Below are 19,035 nucleotides of genomic sequence, written 5' to 3'. Positions count from 1 at the left end.
CTAACAATGAACAGCTACAAAGTTTGGTTTGCTTCATGTTGGCCTTTGTCGAACAGGTGGTTTGATTCAGCATTCCCACAAACTTTTAATGGGGATAAAACTAACAAGTGCTACAAATTTCTTTCACTTACTGTTAGGCTCACAGTCTCGGTAAAGGCTCCACCTCTTTAGTCTTCGTCGGACTCCGCCCCTATGTTAAACTACGTAGAAAGTGACCGCTGAGTGCTACAGAGTCGAGGATTAAATGAAGCAATGAAACAAAAAAATCTGCATCAAGACTTTTTTTAAAATCGAGTTATTTGATGCATCGCTGGAACCCTAAGCTATAATAATCATGTAGAGAGCCACATAATCACACCAGGTGATATTTCACCAAGTTCTCGTTACCACACAGGTTTGTACTGTAATAACTCAATCCCACATCTCCCTGACATTGTTATTAGTGGATTTATTCTCAATCTGCTACTTAAAATATTCCCCAACAAATCATTATGTCCTTCTGTTTGAATAATATTTGCATAATCCTGCACAGCCCGTCTGTGTTTTATGTTTCAAGCCTTAAAATATGAGTAAAATAGCCACACATCTATGAAAGGATCATTTTAGTTTCTCTGACTGCAATCCTTTGACATCTATTCTTCACCTTTTTTTAGTGATAGTGTCGTGATCTTCTGAAACATTGAGTAAGCTGGTCTTTACATTGAGACACTGCAGTTAATTTCTCCCTAATTTCCTGCTTTCGAGGACCAGCACATACCGAGCTGTCAAGTCTCTCATAACAATGTGAGCGTAAATTGATTTGTCCTCTTTCTCTCAGCATCTCTGGATGAGATCCAAGTGAAGGACTGAGCAAAGAGTCCTTCTGGGTTGTTTAAATTCGTCAAGTCATCGTCGATTCACCCTTTCCCGCAGCCCATTATCCGTCTGCTCCTACGCACTCACACTGCTGCTACTTGAGGATGAAAAACCCACCTGAGTGTGTGTGTGTGCATGCGCGTGTGTCGGAAGGCAGGAAATGGTCATTAACTAATGCACGGTGGGGAAGCATGTCCACCGTTGCTGGCCTAGCTGAGGCCGGAGGTCACTGACGCAAAAGCACACCAATCCCTTGCAGGGCTGACTCTGTCTCATCCATCTCTGTCAGAGTCTCAGCCAAGAACACACACACAGACACAGCCACACACACACACACGCACACACCAATGCACAGAGACACATATGTAGGTTATCCTCAAGTCCATGTGTGAACACGCGGGCTCGCATGTCAGACATGCGCACAAACACGAGCGAGTAAACATACATGGCCTGCGATCTCACACACACAGTGAGCGCACAGAAACAGATGGAGCATCCGCAAAGCATCTGGCATCACTTCCACGTGCGATTTCGTTGCGCTCTCATGGGAAACGATTGTGAAGCAGAATGACAGCAGCAAGTGTCATGACCCATTTCTATTTATTTCTTAGTGTAACGGGATCTTCAGCTGTACACATTCATGAACCCAAAGATACTTGATGAATGTTCATGACGCACCATGAAGATATTGAGCTGGCTCTCAGGAACACGGAGGCCTGCGCTTACTCTGGAGCATGATAGCATTGCAGAGATCTTCGCTTAATGCCTTTATTAGTGTCATTTAAAGCTTTTTTGCTGTTTACTCTGACTCTTTTGTTGGGGACATATAGCAAAGCAGTGCACAAAACAAATGCAAAGAGTCCAAGGTGCTCTCATATTATGTGAACTCATACTTGACCTTTTCTTTGTGCTTCTACTAAGGTGCCCTAGTTTATCAGCACAAAGACAGGTAACATTAAAGGAGCAAAGTACAGATTCAGTGTTCTATAGATTTCAGTGCTTAAGCTAAAGCCACAATGACCTGGTCTCACAGCGGAGACAGTGTGAAAACACAAGTATTATTAACATGTGTGCACAGAATTCTGCCTTATTGTGCCAAAACATGTAAGATGGTAAAGTAAGAAGATATTGTGTAATAGCAAAGATGGTGGCATTTTTAAACTGTTTTTATCACACATTACTGGTGATTCTATAATTGTTTTTTTTATAAACCAGTAACAACTGAGGTGTTACTAAGGCGACTAACGAGGGTAGTCTTTTTTTTCCAGATTTACAAAGTTTGACTTACAGCTACAAACTCAAATTATATGTCAGCATCAACATAATTTGCAGCTGTAGTGTACTGGCGTAGCTCAGGAGGTAGCTCAGGGAATTACTGATCGGATGGTTGGTGGTTCGATCCCTGGCTTGAACCACCAACTTAGGGTTAAAATCCTTGGGCAAGATATTAAGCACTTAAAAGCATAGAAGATGTTGTAGGAAGTGCTTTGTGTGCTCCAGGAGACTAGAGTCCAATCAGTCCATTTACCAAAACAAAGAATTTGATTGGCTGGGGCACAGTTTTGTTAACCAACCAACACAGGATGCTAAAGCACAATAGTATTAGCAAACTCTTAATATCACGTGTGACATGAAGAGGTGCAAATGAAAAGTGAAAATAGGCCAAATAAAACCTTTTATTGCTGATGATTGATTAAAATGTGGGCTTTGCTTGGCATGAACCTTTCCTGTTTCTGAAGTTGGACGTGCAAACATAATTCATATCGAATCAGATAATTTAGGGATGACCCCACGCTTGCCCTCGTTTTTGGGTTTCTGATGTTTCTCTGCATTTGTTAGTGTGTTATTTCCATCAGGTTTGGTATTGATGTGACTGTAAGTTAAATTTCGGTATGATGTGGGAATTAATTTTTCATTGCTGTGAACAGATGATGCAGATTAATCTCACAGTGTCTACAACAAAGATTTATACAAACAAGGAAAAGATTTTGTAATGCAGAAATGCACCAATATAACTGTCATCCTCTTCCAGGCGCTTTTCGGACTCGAAGAGCCCCAGCTTTACACTTTCATCGGTGGGAGTTATAAACTTCAGAAATTTGGCCAATTTGTGTCTTTAGGGCTGTTTCTCGCACATTTTCATGCGTGATATTTATTTCTTCCACTTGCGCGTTACTCTGAGTTATCGCATAATGTGGTTTAAGTGTCATCCAGAGAGCTCCTATAGACAGGAAATTGGCTCGGATTTGCCTCTAATGGGTCCAAAGGGAATATTCCTATTTATCTCTGTGCAGGTCAGCACTTACCAGGAAAGAGCAGAAATATAGCGTGGTGTTAAAAGGCTGAGAGATGTAAGGTGTTGTTAAAGGGAGCGAGGAGGAAGAAAGCAATAAAGTCAGGAGGACAGAAACACGTTGAGAAGGTTTTCCAGAGAAGAAATAGAGAGATGCTGGCGACGAAGAGAGAAAAAGTGTGTGGGTGGAAAGTTTGGTTCCCGGCCATTGACTCTTTTCAGTGTTACAACACCAGGGCCACTGGTGATTGATCTCTCCACTCGCCTCCCACCCTGCTCTCTCCCTCTGTGATGGCCCTCTGCTCCTTTTTCTCTTGCTGATTCACTTCTCTCGCTTTCATCCCCTCCTTCTGCAGATGTTTTCACATAGTTTATCTCTATCCGTCGCCCTCTTTTTCTCCCTTGCTGTTTACCCTGATTCCTCATTCTTCACTGTCCTTCCTTCCTCCTCTGTTGTTCCACTTTGTATCATTAATTCTATTGTTCTCTCATTACTTGTCCCTCCTCTCCTCTTCTTCCTTTTCATGTTGCACTTCCTCGTGGTGCTCTTCCCTTCCTTTCTTTCTCCTCCTCATCGTTTTCCCCCCATTGATTCTTCTTGTGCTTTCAAACTGCTCTGCCTTCTCATTTTCCTTCTCATTTTCCTTCCCAAGTCCATTGCACACGTTTGCAGTGTTTCTCCACAATAGTCCGCCCATCAGTCATTGTCACCCTCTTCTCTCGCTCCTTTCCCACTTCTCTCCTTCCTAACTGCTTAATTTTCTCCCCCTTGTTTCCTTCCTTGTCCATTGCCTCCTTTTCTTCCTCGCCCTTGTCTCTTTGTCCTTTCTCCTTCCCCCTCAGGTGATATTGGGTCCTGGCCTGGGTGGGCACAGTCTTCCTCCTGATCGTTACTCTAATTAACATCAGTAAAGAAGGGTCCTGGGATACTGAAAACCTCTGCACTGGCTGACTCACATTGCTCTCTATCTCTGTGTTGTCTTCGATCAGGCCTCTAGCGCAGGCATTTACAATAAAGACATAGTATTGGGAGACTGACTCATTTTAATCTTACCGTTTTTATTTGATTTTATTCAAGAAATGCTGGTTTCCCTATAAATAGCAAAAGTCCTCAGTGTTGTGCAAGTTTCTGTAGCTCTAGTTTGGTTCATTAGTAGGTCTGGAGAAGAAAAAATGACTTTTTTCAGGAAATCCTCCAACACAACCAATCATCCAACATCTAAACTCAGCCATTCAGTAAAACCCTCAATTTTACAATATTTAAGCACAGCAACCATTTTCTTAAAAGAGACCAGTTATGCTCATCTGAGGCTATTATTTGTTATTCTTGGACTCTAGAGCAGCTTGACCTGGTTAATAGTTCAAACAATCGGGATTTATCTTGGACTACAGTTTGCATAAGATGATCATTCCGACATCATCTTATGTTGGAAGCAGGCTGTTTTAGCTCTCTTTCTCTTTGCAGGATTTTCCAAATCAATGTGGTGTGCTTGAAATGAACACATTAGGGATATCTGCTGTCGTAGAGCGCCAAGAGTAGAAAAAACCCTGTCTAACGTTGAGTGTTTGCAGCAGTCATATGTCTGAGCTTTTGGGTCACATAGGTTACGTGCCCATTATGAACACCAACCCAGAACAGAACAGGATATTAGGATGTGTTAAAAGCCCATACACTACTCCACCACCAGCATTATTTCTATCTACTTAGCATTAGGCACAATTCCAGCTGTTGAACTGGACAGCACATTGCTCCTGGTGTCCATGCTGGGATACAAGCACCAAATTAGTTAAATGAAATATTGAAAACCAGAGTCAACAACGAAGGAACCAATCATAAAATACCTTAAATGACCTGCAACTGCCTACTTAAAACCCAAGCTGTTGGGGCTCATTTACACCTCGTGAATATGGGACAGAACAGAAATAGCAGTGGCACTAAAACTCGATTTTCACACTTTAGTTTTAGAACCTGTAAACAGGACCTTGAGATCAGGTAATAAAACCGGAACCCCCGTTTTAGTAGTTGGAGTGCTTTAATGTCCACTGCCAAGTTTTCACTTACTAATTAGAAACAATTTAAGTGCAGAACTTTTGAGCTTCTTGACTTTTGATTCGTGGGGTTATTGCCTTGCTTTGCACACATGCTAATTAGCATTACCTAGCGTTTACTATCTATAGCTATATTTATTCATTCACATTTGTCGGTGGCACATTTTCATAATTTTGCCTCTGCATTGCACTGCAGTGGATTTAAGATGAATCAGTGGGACATGCAGCTGTTTGTCTTTAATCCAAAAGGGATTAACAAACATGTTATATCTACAGCCAACATATTTTACTCATTTTCGGAGGCCATCTACTGAGGATTTCTCCGTAGCAGATAATGGCCATTTAATCAACATTTTGAGTTTCAGATTCACCAAACATTGATCGCAGAATTGATCAGTCAGGATTTTTAAGACACTGACAATTGACACATGAATTTTACTCAGTGGAAGAGGCTTCCTGGCAATATAATCAATGGTGATTTCAAATGTCTACGCATGTAAAGCAATGTGATGTAGCGGTTTAGTTTGAATTCAGTTCCATTTTCTTTATAAAGCTCCAAATCATAAGAATAGTCACCTCAAAGTGCTTTATATTGTAAAGTGAAGACTCTACAATAATACAGAGAACGCACCAGCAATCAGACAACCCGCTAATGGCTCCAAAGGGACCCAGCAAGTACTTGACGACAGTGGGAAGGAAAAACTCAGTGTTAACAGGAAGACAGCTCCGGCAGAATCAGGCTTAGGGACGGGAACTGCTGGGACTGGTTAGGGGTAAGGGGAGACAAAAGACACATTATGGAAAAGAACCAGAGATGAATAATAACAAATAAATGTAAAGTATCATATAAACACTTACTAAGACTTACTGGTAATGTTGTATGTTTCAGTGCTGGGTATTTGGTAGCTTTATTTCTCTTTTCACTTCCGACGGTTTTCCTCTCTGCACCCACCTGGGCCCCTAACTTCTCTTTAACTTTTATGTTTGCCTTTCTTGTACTCCCCACATCTTTGTGCATATTTTGCAAATGCACAGACAGTGCCCTCCCCCTTCCTCCTCCTTCATCTTTGCTCTTTTCTTGATTTATGCCCACCGTCTTTGTCCCACTCTTTCTCCTTTTCATCCCATTTTCTATCTTGTTCTTTATCCCCTTTCCTTATCTTCCTCTCCATATACTCTGCCTCACTCATTTTCTGAGACAGCTGCTTTTGTTTCTGTCTCGTCTCTCTCTCTCTCTCTCTCTCTCTCTCTGACTTAATCATTAGGCCATTCATTTAAGCTTTAAATCATTAAGCTTTAGAGTGCAGACTGAAAAAGTTCACCCATTGCTTTTCTAATTAATCCACAATGTCTCGCTCTCTCTGCCCTATAAATGTGTGTATTGTGTCGCTCTCTGTTCAAGTAGTTCCTAGTTCCTGGTCACCGTTTTTCTTGTTGTGTGCATTGGATCAATTTGTGCTTGTCCAGGTGTGGTTGCTTTGTCAATGTAGTGAATCATTTTTGTAATTACTGTAGAACACAGCCAGCATTCATAGCCATTATATTCATATTGGAAAATCCTGGAGGGCACAATTTATTTGCTGTCCCAGTGTTCAGTGTAACATATTTTCTCAAAATGATTCTTGCATACTAATAATTTGTTCAGAAGTACAAAAGCAAATGACTTTTTCTAAGGGTAGAGAGAGGTTTTAGTTCATAGTAAATATTGCAACATCTAAAATATTCTGTCCAGTGTGTCAGTTGTGTTTTTATAATCTAATATGACCCCAGAAGCAGCAGTTATTCTTATTAGGACATATAGGAAAACAACTTAATTAAACCATTTTACCATTTTACAGAATTGCATGCTATCATGTTTTGCTCATTATGTTTTGATTTGGCAAATAAGTAGATACAAGCCACCACAGGCCACCACTCATGCTCAGCCACAATACCAACGGCTCATCTGACGTTAATGCCAGCTCACGTCAGCTGCTTGCTCAACCGACACCTACCGACACCTTCTATGCATCAGAATGTTAAATCTCATATAGGGTGCACTGTTTAAGCTGCTGTAGATTGCATAAAGTTGGATCTGCAAGCTGTTTTGCAACCCACCGATACCAAGTGCATCTTTTCATGCTGTGACTGCCTGATGCCTGTTCTGTACTGTGCTGGAGTCTTGCTGATGCTCTCCCTGCATTACATTTTCCACAGATAGGGTTAACAGACTTCTTTTGGCTGTACTGGTCCTGAGCAATGTTGGTCAAGTTACTTGAAAATAGTAATTAGTTACTAATTACTGATTACTTCTCCAAGAAAGTAATCCCGATACTTTACTGATGACTTATTTTCAAAAGTAATGAGTCTCTTTATTACTTTGTTACTTTTTAAAAACATGATACACAACCTGAATATGTAATAAAGCAACAGACCTTTCAGCTCAATTCTATTTATTCTGCATAATCCGTCATATAAAATTGAATCAAATGAAATAAGTGTTAGCATGCAGAGTGCACAGTGGACGCTAATGTTTTTGTCACTTTTTAAAGAATCAAACTCAAAGTAATGTCAGTACTTCCAAGCTTTCAACGCTGCATGGTCGTACTCTCTCCCGCTCTCCATATTATCCATTGTTGACCTACATGTTGCTGCCTCGGACATCAGACGCTCGTACGTCATCGTCATGAGACACTCCCACAAACAAAATCATGGTTTAGTAACGCAGTGGGCTTACTTTAATTTTTTTGCAACAGTAATCCCTTACTTTACTTGTTACTTGAAAAAAGTAATCAGATTACAGTAACGCAGAACTTTTAACGCGTTACTGCCCATCTCTGGTTCTGAATAAAATGTGATTTATAGGACACAGTTTTGCAGATTGTCTGTGAGGAGAGTAGTGTGATCTTTCTGAAGCCAGCGTGAGGAGTAGGAAAACTAGCATATACACGAGGGTACGCATCGGTCTAAACTGGTCATCCAACTCTGCTCATGTCAGAAGAAAAAACACGTTCTTACACCGTTTATAAATAGTGTGAAGTATTCCCCATAGCTTTTAGTATATTATTCTAAAGCAGCTTCTCATGCTGTGTTTGCTCGATTTGTCTGTTGACTTGTTTTGTGTCCGAAATGTAATGAGAAGACTATCTCACACACGAAAAAGTAAAATTCATGGCTTAATTGTAGCTTCACTCTCACTCCAAAAAGTCCACGCATTACAGTTTCACACGCTAACCGTCTATCTTCATATCACAGCTTCCAAAAGACACACACTTAAGGTATAATAAGAGAACTGGCTCAATAATGAGCTAATAATGATGATAGCGGCCAGCTTTTCGAGCCAGCTGACATTCTGTTCTCCTCAGCTCTTTCTGCTGCTGTTTGTGTGGGGGCATTGATCTCTCCTCTGCAATACAGAGTCTGACACATCAGAATCAGATTTTCACACACACGTTAATTTAATCTTGCCTTCCTGAGCAGTTACTTTCCCTCCAGATTTACTGGGTACCCACTTCTTCTCCATTTCTCAGCTAGCCACTGTGCTTTCTTGGTTTTCTTTTCTTTTTTTTCTACTTCCTTTTAAATGGTGTTATTTTTGTAATTTTAATTACAACCAACAGCATGTCTTAAGTGCGGGCCTGGTAAACTTTAAGCAGGATCGCAATTCATCGGTTTTGTCAGTATTGATTTTCCTAAAAGCTGAAGTTGGACCGCAGTGGGAGAGAGAGAGAAAGAGAGAGAGATTGAAGGGGAAAGAGGGAGAAACAGTTTGCTTTGAAGGCATCCCGCCCCTTTCTCGCTCTCCATCCTATGAGGGATGAGGCGTCTGGCGGTTTGGAGATGATTGATGCTCCTTGTAAATATGGCCATTACCATATAGGCTCTCCCCACCTCTATCCCCATTATTCACTGTCAGCTGGGGCCACCGTGAACCCCCTAATTTTATGCAATTTAGCAGCACTCTTAATGTGAATATGAAAACACAGGAACTCGTGTGGCACTTTCTCATCTGAATGTTTTTCAGCTTTCTGGAGGAGCATTAAAAAAAAGAAATAAAAAGGCTTTTATTGTGATTTGAAAAATCATACTCCACTTGTTCCTATTTCAATACAGGATGTGTTATTGCTTTTGCGGCTGCTGCCGAGCGTTTACCAATGGCTGCAATAAATGCTGGGAGATGAAATACTAGCAGTTGTAAAATCCATATGTCCATGGATTAATAGCATCAGGCTTTCATGCTAGTGGTGAGGAAGACAATATTAGGGTCAGTGGGGAGTTACAAGCTTATTATCTGAGGAGAAGCCGAGGAGTGTTTCGGGGACCAGTGTGCAGAAGCATGACGTGTTAAGTAGCGGTGACCAAGGACTGAATTACAGTACCCACAGAACTGTACATGATGGAAGAGAGATAGGAGGAAGTGATCCTTGCACACTGGATGGGATAAACAGAGAAACTGATTTATGGCATGAAAGAACCGAACAAACCAAGTTTGCTGATGAAGATGTGAGATGCAGGGCCCTGGCTGCAAGAGGGGTTTGGTTCACTTGTCTTGGCGAGAAATTACAGGCGTGAAATGGAACTAGATAAGATATTATGTATGTGTCTCTTACTCCTTTACAAAGGTGCACTTAAAACAAAGGATGTGTGAGACATTGTTTTCTCCTAATGCATGATTACGGAGGCAGGAAGTCTGTCCACAAATAACTCGTCAAATTTCTAACTTCATTTTTGTGTCTTGGCCTCGCTGCCCTATTTACAAAAACCCTGGAAAAGCCCCTGGTACTCTTGCCACTGCATGACACAATGGCAAGAGCAAGCGTGGACGGTAAAGACGACACTCTTTCACATGAACAGCATGCAGCTGTAAATTACTGCTGCACTGCTGCTCAGCCTCGAGGAGTAATTACCTGTTTTTTGTTTCCACCTGTCACGCGGCACAAAGAGCAATCTGTCAGCCAGCTCACTGAGTTACAGTAGGTGTTTCAGATGCAATGCGAATTTACAGTTGCACTTGGAGGCTATGGATAGAAACAGCCCCTACTTTTAATGCAGTTCATTTCCCCCACTAAACTTTTAGTCACATCTTAATAAAAAGATGCAACTAAATTAAAAATATAAAGCTTTAAATGATTGGTAGTAAGTGGAAAAGATTCACACACTTCCTGTCAGGATTTCTGTACGGAGCCCCGCAGGGGACATGGGAGAAAAAAAAATTAAGATGGACTTTTGCAAAAACTTTTGCGAGATCTTGCAAAACAAACTCGGGATCTCGCAAAAGTTTTGCGAGATCTCGCAAAAGTTTTAGCCGCATTCTTCGGAGGCCGCCAGCTCGAAGCTCGGGAGGTCGAGGCACGATGTGCCGGGAAAACGGTGTTCCTCCCGGCTGTAGTAGGTCTCGACCTCCCGTTAGCTTCGAGCTAGTGGGTGTCAGATTTCCGAAAACGTCGGACCACTTTTGCAAATATGTGATGTCTTGTAAACCGAGCAGGTATCTGACGTTTACACAACTACATTCACGCCTCAAAATATCTTAAAAGTGTATTTTGTGACCCAGAAAGAGTAGTATTACAACTAAGTAGCTGCCGCCATTGTTGGAATTCAACTTTTGCGAGATCTTGCAAAACAAACTCGGGATCTCGCAAAAGTCTGTCTTAATTTTTTTTTCTCCCATGTCCCCTGCAGGGCTCCGTATTTCTGGTATTAGTGTTCAACTAGAACTGCTATTTTTCTGTTGCTCGTACATACCACCGCTTGTCCAGGTTTAGCTTGACAGGTGAAAAAATGACTCTAGGTTATTTGTACAAGCAACTAATTTTGAACCTTTAAGTTTTATTCACTTAACAATAAAACTTAAAAGTTCATAATTTGTGCAAGACAGTAAAAAGATACAAAGGCATGTTATTAACGAAAGACAGGGATAATTTAATATTTTTTTCCATTCAGTTCATCTAATAGAATGAAGGTTTTATATTTCGAGCAGGGTAAATGAATCCACTGTTGCATTCATAACATAACATGACATAATGCAATGCAACAACACATATCAACAAACTTCATCCTTAAATTAAAGCCTTGTGCAACATTAAGACGTAGGTTCGTCATAGATGGTTTTTGAGTGTGTCTTTTTGAATGTGATGCATAAAGCTGCGGATTTTCTCCCAGGGAAGGTTTTTCTTTTAATTGTTCCAAGAGTTAATGAACTACAATGACCATATTTCATAAGTGATGTTGCACATCTGTGCTCCCTGGAGTTTGACTGTGCCGCTGCTGACAGAGACGGAACAGAGAATGCGTAAGAAGACGACTCAACAAACAGATGGAAGTATAATCATCAGCTCTCGCCGCAGTGCCATCAGCTTCAAGAGCTTTGGCAATCTTTAATGTGCCTAAAGGAAAAGAAAAGAGTTACAGTGGAAGGATAAATGAAACATCAGTATCTTTAGTGTTTCCCAGTGAACTTACTACCTGTGGGGAACACATGAAAACACATTATGGTCCAATCATAGATATCTTTCTTGCTCTTTCTTCTTCACCATGTCTGCCTTGCTACATCTAACTCCTCTTCCTGCCCGCTCCTCTTCCTCTGAGTGACAGTCTGTCATTCAGCACTCTCTGCTGCCGATAAAGTGCTGTCCCCCCTTTTCCTCACTGCTTCACTATTTAAAAACAGCAAAAGTAAGGATTTCCCTGCAGGCTAGGCATGCAGTTTTTGGGGATGAGATGAGTGAAGATAGAGAAAAGCAAAGATGCAGGAAAAAAAGGAGCGCTCAAAGAAGAGAGAAGAAAAAGAGGGGAAAGTTAGAAAGAAATCTTTGAATTGACCAATGTAGATTGCTGTGAGGACACTTAAGATGGGAAAGACAGTCAAGGAGAGAGAAATATTTCTACTGTGTGTGTCTGGTGTGTGTTTGATGACTGAAAGACAGACACGATCCTTGGCAGACCATCTCTGCTTCTTCAGCCAAGTCCATTCTGTTGGAGCTGTCAAAACACACACAAACTTTAAGAATTGCAGTGTGTAATGGCCGTGAAAATAACACTAGCTATTGCCCAGTTGTCATCTGACTCGAGGCATCGGGCAGCTGGAGGGTTCAGGGTGACTTTGATGGTTGAAATTCTTAATAAGTGAAATTAATCCCGCTCTTTATTAAGGTCACTCCATAATTGGCGTTGAATGTCTGTGGGATTACGAGCACAAATCCTCGTCTGTATAAACACACGCACAGCCACATGCTCTTGCGCTGCAGGATATGATTCGCAAACTCTGTTATCTGTCGACTAATGCTGCGATTTTCCCGGGGATACATTCTGATGGGACAGAGTGACTGCTGTCCGCACAAGCGCGAATTTGTTTTAGCTGTAAGAGGCTTTTCCACACTGCCAACAATAGAAATCCAAGGGAAACTCAGCAGAGTTGTAATTAAAACAAAAACAAAAACAAGTAGATGTCAGTAGGAGCTTTAAAAATGTCTCCTTCAGTTAAACCCAAGCTTGATTCAGTCTTTGCCCTCAACTCACCAGGAGCCCTGGACAAGTGGTACCACTTACCGTATGCAGGATTTGCCAAAGTGTTTGCTTGCAGTCCTACAAAACCCAAGTAGTAGCTTAACGGGGATGTTCTTAGGTTGAATGCTGATTGGTTAAAAAACTGGCCTGAACGGGAAAGGAACTGACATTGGAGTTCAACACAAAGAGGCAAAAGGGTGAAAAGACAACAATGGCTGCTGTGGATGATTTTTATTGATTTGAACACACTTCGCTCTTTATAGGTTAGAACTTTTTTCTGTAACTGGAGGAAGGACAAACAATGGCTCACGCAAGAAGAGCCCACACACCACTTGTTTTCATATTTCTGTGACCTGCGTGAAACATCTGCAATCAGCTGTGTATAGGCTCTGTGAAGATGTCCTCGGGGACAAAAAAATTCAAAAAGATAGTCTGCATTACAAAGGAAATGAATAAAGGGACTAGAAGATGCTATAAAGTGTGCGTTTTTAGAGCTTTGCAGATGACTAAAAGCATTTTCACACCTGACTGGTTTGTTTGGACAGGTGAGATAGCTACCAATTGGAACCTGGTGAGAAACAACTGGACTGAGACTATATTTCCAAATGTCATTTTGTTTACTGTGGTGCAGTCTAAAAGCAAAAAGAAAACCACGATGTTATGTGATAGCAGATGTGTGATTTTAGCATGAGTGGAAAGCACAGGAAGAGCAGCGTGATCCGCTGTGAGTCATGAGGGTCCTGATGAGGCATCGAGGATGAAGGATTACATCAAGAAAGCTGCATTACTTAATAACTTTGTTTATAAAACATCAGTGGGAATATGATTCATATCTTTATATCTTTCCTTTGGTCTGGGTTAAATGAAGCACACTGCACCAATGAGGACATGAAAGTTGTGATGCAAGCTTGTTTTTTTTTGTCCTAGCTTGATGGGAGCTCTGCTGAGAGACAGGAAATGAGGGAGAAAGCTGAGGACTGACATGAAAATGTTCTCATAAACAGACAAAAAGAAACTTTTTTAATAACAAAACTAAACTCTTTATAATCATAGCTCCAGGATTATTCATTTTTCTCTTTTGACGTCAGAGGATTATTTCAGAGAACTGAAGTTACGTCTTTATTAGCTGACTTGTCTGTCTCATTTACTGTGCTCATTTCCGTTTCTGTTTTCTTCTTGTGGGCCTTTGTGCAGGCCCTCAGTTCACTCATTGTCTGAACCAACTTTATATGATCTTCTCTGCTGGCTGAACTGTAGGTTGTGGGGCTGCGGTGGAAATGACCACGTTAGAGACAACCACCCCTTCTTGCTGATGTCACACAGATCCAAAAGTAGAAAAAACTTTCTGAAGCATGAGCTTTTGAATCATTGAGAGTACTTGTACATAGACTGACCTCATTATTTGAAGCTATCTTTAATATGAGCATGCAGAGCTATAGCAGTATATTTATGACAGAAACTAGGTCCCCTTTAATAACTTTACAGCCACTTGCTGATTAATCAGCTGCTTGGCTATCAGCTGAGTGTAATCTTTAAATACCCTCAGGCATGCAGTGCAGCCATTATAAGAGCATGATACATTCCTCCTTCGACTCTTAACTCGATCCAAGACGAAGTGTTTCAAAAACTAAATGTGTGATTGCATAAACGGTTTCTTCAGTATCAGGGTGAATCTTTGAACTGCAAACAAATGCAGCTTCAGTGACTTCAATTTTATTTTAAAGAGAAAATGCAAACCCTAATTTCTAAATATTGTAAAAAATGTGTCTGCATTTAGTTTGACTTTGTTGGTAATGTTCGCCTTTTTCTGCAGCATCACTCTGGATCTGTTTCTAAGTGTGTGTGTGTGTTTGTGCGTATTTAAACTCTCGGTTTAACTAACATCCTGCCCGAGGTATGACTCAAGGCAATTTCTCCTCATTTTAGCTCAAGCGATGCTCTACGTGTGTGTGAATACAATATCTCTGCTCTGCACATGCATCAGCAGTCTCCTTGTGTCCAAGCAGCACTTCCTATGTTTTGAAACACAGCATCATCACCAAATAGCCACACGGAGGCAGAGTCACGCAAAAGGTCAGCGTCAGCCTCCCACCTCGTGCCCGTTTGTCGCCGGGCTCTGCCCTTCCCTGTAGCAGATGTGTTAAGCAGCACATGGCCTGGTGTGTGGGCTGAAGCTTAATTTGGGATTAACACTCAGGATATTACAGATTACCTCACTCTGCGTTTGACCTTCTGTGTTTAGTCAGCCAGCGTTGGATGGATGAGCTCTTATCTTTTAGTAGTTACAGCGACTCAATCTCGCCGCTGAGGCCGGAGCCTCTAATGAAAAGCTCCCAAACATGTTGTGTCACGCTGTCAGCATGAAAGCAAGGATTACACATCACAAGTCTTTTGACTAATTCACAGATATAGTGGGGGTTGAACATTTAAGAAGTAATCAGCTTCAATTCATAGATTTCCTGAAAGATGTTCGAGTCACAAAGCAAACAAATAATTTCAGTCGCACTCTGGTTTTGATCGCAGATGTACTACAAGTGTCAAAATGCTCCAAGCGTTAGAGGATGTATCTAAGTCAGTTGTGTCAATATGACGTTTTCCTGTTTTTTTTAGGAATCCATTAGTATTGGACCAAAAAGATTGTGCCTCTTTTCTTTATTCAGCTCTTACTTCAAAACGCTTTAGTGCTCTGTAACTGCAAACAGTAGTTATGACAGGCTGAAATATCTACTGAAATATAAAAAAACAACTTTTTTTGATTAGGGAGGTTTGTTTGTGTTACATCATTGTTTCCCATGTGCTTAAACACACACACACACACACACACACACACACACACACACACACACACACACACACACACACACACACACACACACACACACACCATACCCCTGCTGTCAACTGAGGACCAACTGCCAGCTGCCCCCATACTTCTCTGTCCTCATCTATATTTGATGCACCTCATTAAAAGTTGATTGTGGAAACACTTCAGCATTCCCGACATTCCTTTTGATCCACTATTTAGTCTCCCTCAGCACTTCGGACCGAAAAAGTCCCCTCAGTCATGCGTGAGTCAGTTAAAGGCAGGAAACAGAGCGCGTGAGGAGAGCTGAAGACATGCCAACTTATCTGTAGTGCGACAGCTGGTCCAATACAGCTCATAGTTGAGAGCAGGCTAAACAAATGTAGGGAGATTGTTCCTTGCCGACTGTCAGTCATGTTGCAAAAACCAGTGAATTTAAATTTCCAAAGCAATAAACGTTCAGAGGACGGAGAGGGAAAAACAGATATGGAATTTTTGGATGGATCTAGTAACTTGTGTTAGTATTTAGCCGTCTAATCCTACCCTGCACTTTGGGAGATCAGCACCAACCACTGCTAGCAAACAGTGCTTTCCAATATCAAACTAAAACAAGTACCTTTGAGAGTTAAAGTAAATTTAATGGTAAGGTAAGTAAAGTGCACACATATCCACCGATTAATCAACAGACCAACAGCATACCAGGTGACATTTAACTTAATATGTGGGTCTGTGGGGATTAACTTGCCAGGAAGCAGTTTTGAGTGGCCACCCAAGGAGCTACAGCTTCTAGTCTACAACAAGATTAGTGTTTCGGGCTGATATACCACAAAGGCTTTACCTCAGTGAAATTTACTACACGTCTAAAACAAATCTTTTGACAAAAATACTAATAAAAAATTAATAATCCTGCTCTCATAGATATGTTTTCCTTTAGTATTCCTCAAACAGCTGACCTTGAAGTTCTAACACTTTTCTACGCGTGTTAGAAGTGGTCACCTTTTGAAGTGACGTGCTGCTGCGAGGCCTCTCGTGCACGAATGCAAAAACGCACACGGAATAAAGCATCTTAAACAGCTTGCCTCCCTCGCTTGAGCCTCTCTGTGAAAGATGCATGTTTTTACCCAACGCCGAGGTCCCATCAATCGTGTTGAAGGCCACAGTCACACACGCATATACGAGTACACACACTTCACTGTTTGACTGTTTCGCTGGGTAAATATTAAGACCTGCCTCTTAGGTAGCCGTGTGCATTAATATATGTCACCTGATGAGAGTGTATGTGTGTTCTCGGACGTTAGCGTGTTTAACATTGTGTTTGCTCTGCAGAGCCTCAGCTGAAGGGCATTGTCACGCGGCTCTACTGCAGACACGGCTTCTACCTCCAGATGCTGCCGGATGGCACCATGGAAGGCACAAAGGACGAAAGCAGCTCCTTCTGTAAGTAAAGGAGGACAGACTCTTAGATATTGTTGCTGTACAAGGGTTCTATTTCATGCCTGAGTCAGTACATGCACCTCTAGGAGTTTCCCCTGCTTCCATGTCAAAGTGTGTTTAAAAGGGATCTTCCTGGTAAGACAGATTAACATCCTGAGAGCACGCAGAGGCACGACAACCCTGCCATGCTTTCTGGTTTGATTTGCACCAGGATCGATCAGGCTGAAAATGCATGCACACTTGGCGAGGTGGACTAGGGGAACGGCTGCCAAATGGGATTCATTCTCATTGCATAATATATCACAGAAGATCTCTGGCACTGATTAAGCTCTTCAAAGACATGCTTTTAATTGTTTTGCTTACAATCATTCTGACCTTCAGGTTGTAAGCCTTATGTGCCTATGAATAACTCATCTGTGAGTATACACACTGCAATGTAAGTGTGCATGTTGTGCTCTCAGTTTCAGGCACAACACCCTGAATTATTTAGGTATATGTCAGAGTGCAAGTTTCCAACAAAGTTCAATGAAACATTAAAGGGTCTTTAACCTGCTGGGTCCATGTGCTGTTGGAAGAATCCGTAGCAGCTAATATTCTGGTATATTTATCACTAGTAAGTAGATGTCATGTGATGTCTCCTAAATGTTCTATCCAGGCAGTTCAATCACCACACAGACTTGATGTTACAGTGGTCACAGCTGTTCATTGGAACAACGTGTCAATGCTGCCGCCATATCGCTCAAGGGGAGACAGGCTGTCTAATGCATGCACGTCTGCAGAGGCTGACGTCTTTACACAATTAAAAATCCTCATTAATCACTGATTTTTCAAGTAGCTTTCAAGACAATTTTTTTATTGTAAAAATGCTTTTTTAGCAACAACTCCTAAACCATTGGAAGTCATGTTTATTTCCTATTAAATGGTGACACTTGTGAGGAAAATACATTTGTTAGTTGAGCAGCAGAGTTGTTGGTTGAAAGATGTGGGTTGCACCTATTAAAAACTTCCCAAATCTTCTCTGCCAATGCCAAACAGCTTAATCTGCTACTCCCTCTTCTTTGGCGTCGTTCAGTTGATTGGATGGTTGAAGTATGAAGAAACAAGACATTTTGAAAATTTTACAATAATTTTACAATATATTCCTTTAAAAAATTGGGGCCCTCTGTAGCATGTGGAAGAACTTCTGGTGATTTTCGTTGGTAAGTTAGCCATTGTTTGTTTCTGTCTATCTGCTGGGGCCCGTTCTTCGTACCTCGCTAAGTAAGTTAGCTGGATTAGATTGTTGACGATTTCGCGTGATCTTGGATCGTTCGGTTCCCCGAAGCTCATCCGGGACTTGCTGTCATAGCAACAGAGCCGTAAGCGTAAACCTGCTCGGGAGCAGGTTTACTTTATGTAAACAGGATTGTTTACAGGTATGTCCGCTTCATTTATACGAAAGCAACAGCGATATTCCACCACTGTTTCACCATAAATAAATAACATCAATGTAACTAAAGATAATGCAGCACTTGATCCATTTATTGATTCCACTACAGATACATACAGGTCATTTCCTAAAAAAGGGAAATGTATTATTAACATTCTATTACATGTATGTGATTATTACAGATGTAATTCATATTTCAGAGTAGTAATTGCAAATCACTTCGCGTAATCAAGATGAGAGACCACGGCTATAAAAGCGAAGGTGGATTTGGGAAGTCCTGTCGCAGCCATGTCCTGTCCGTTTACGCGAGCAGCCCATTGCGGAAGGTGCAAGATTGATAAGGAGAGTTCTCAGAATCCAGCGTATATTGCGGGATAGACAGGATCCTTTAGCTCAGCGCGACAGTGTGCTCATTGAGAGATATCGATATTCCCGTGAGGGTATTATTCACTTAACCAACTTGTTGGCGAGGGGGTGCAGGACCACCACCTGTCTTTTTTTGCTCTGCCCCTTTCTTGGTTGCTGTTATGAACAAACAAACAGATTATTTCAGGGTCTCTTTCCAAGAGACTAAAAGCAATATAAGTGATAAATATTACTATTCTGTAGAATATTCTTATATTTCACTTTTACTTGTTCCCATGTTCTAGTGGGTCCTGTTGTGGCTCTAATGTGAAAGGGGATATA

At 41.3% G+C, this 19,035-nt stretch overlaps 1 protein-coding gene across 1 annotated transcript in view; it reads left to right on the top strand.

The window, feature by feature from the left end:
* fgf11a (fibroblast growth factor 11a) overlaps positions 1 to 19,035 on the top strand; it is a 99,189-nt gene that overhangs the window by 33,418 nt on the left and 46,736 nt on the right. Inside the window, exon 2 of the mRNA XM_040040752.1 lies at positions 16,812 to 16,922. Within this exon, the coding sequence (XP_039896686.1) occupies positions 16,812 to 16,922 (111 nt within the window). The remainder of the gene's footprint in view (positions 1 to 16,811; positions 16,923 to 19,035) is intronic.

Source organism: Simochromis diagramma, unplaced genomic scaffold, assembly GCF_900408965.1.
Source record: "Simochromis diagramma unplaced genomic scaffold, fSimDia1.1 OVJJ01000317.1, whole genome shotgun sequence".
Lineage (NCBI taxonomy): Eukaryota > Metazoa > Chordata > Actinopteri > Cichliformes > Cichlidae > Simochromis > Simochromis diagramma.
The sequence above is the reverse complement of the archived record's forward strand: the minus strand, read 5'-3'. Positions and strand labels throughout refer to the sequence as shown.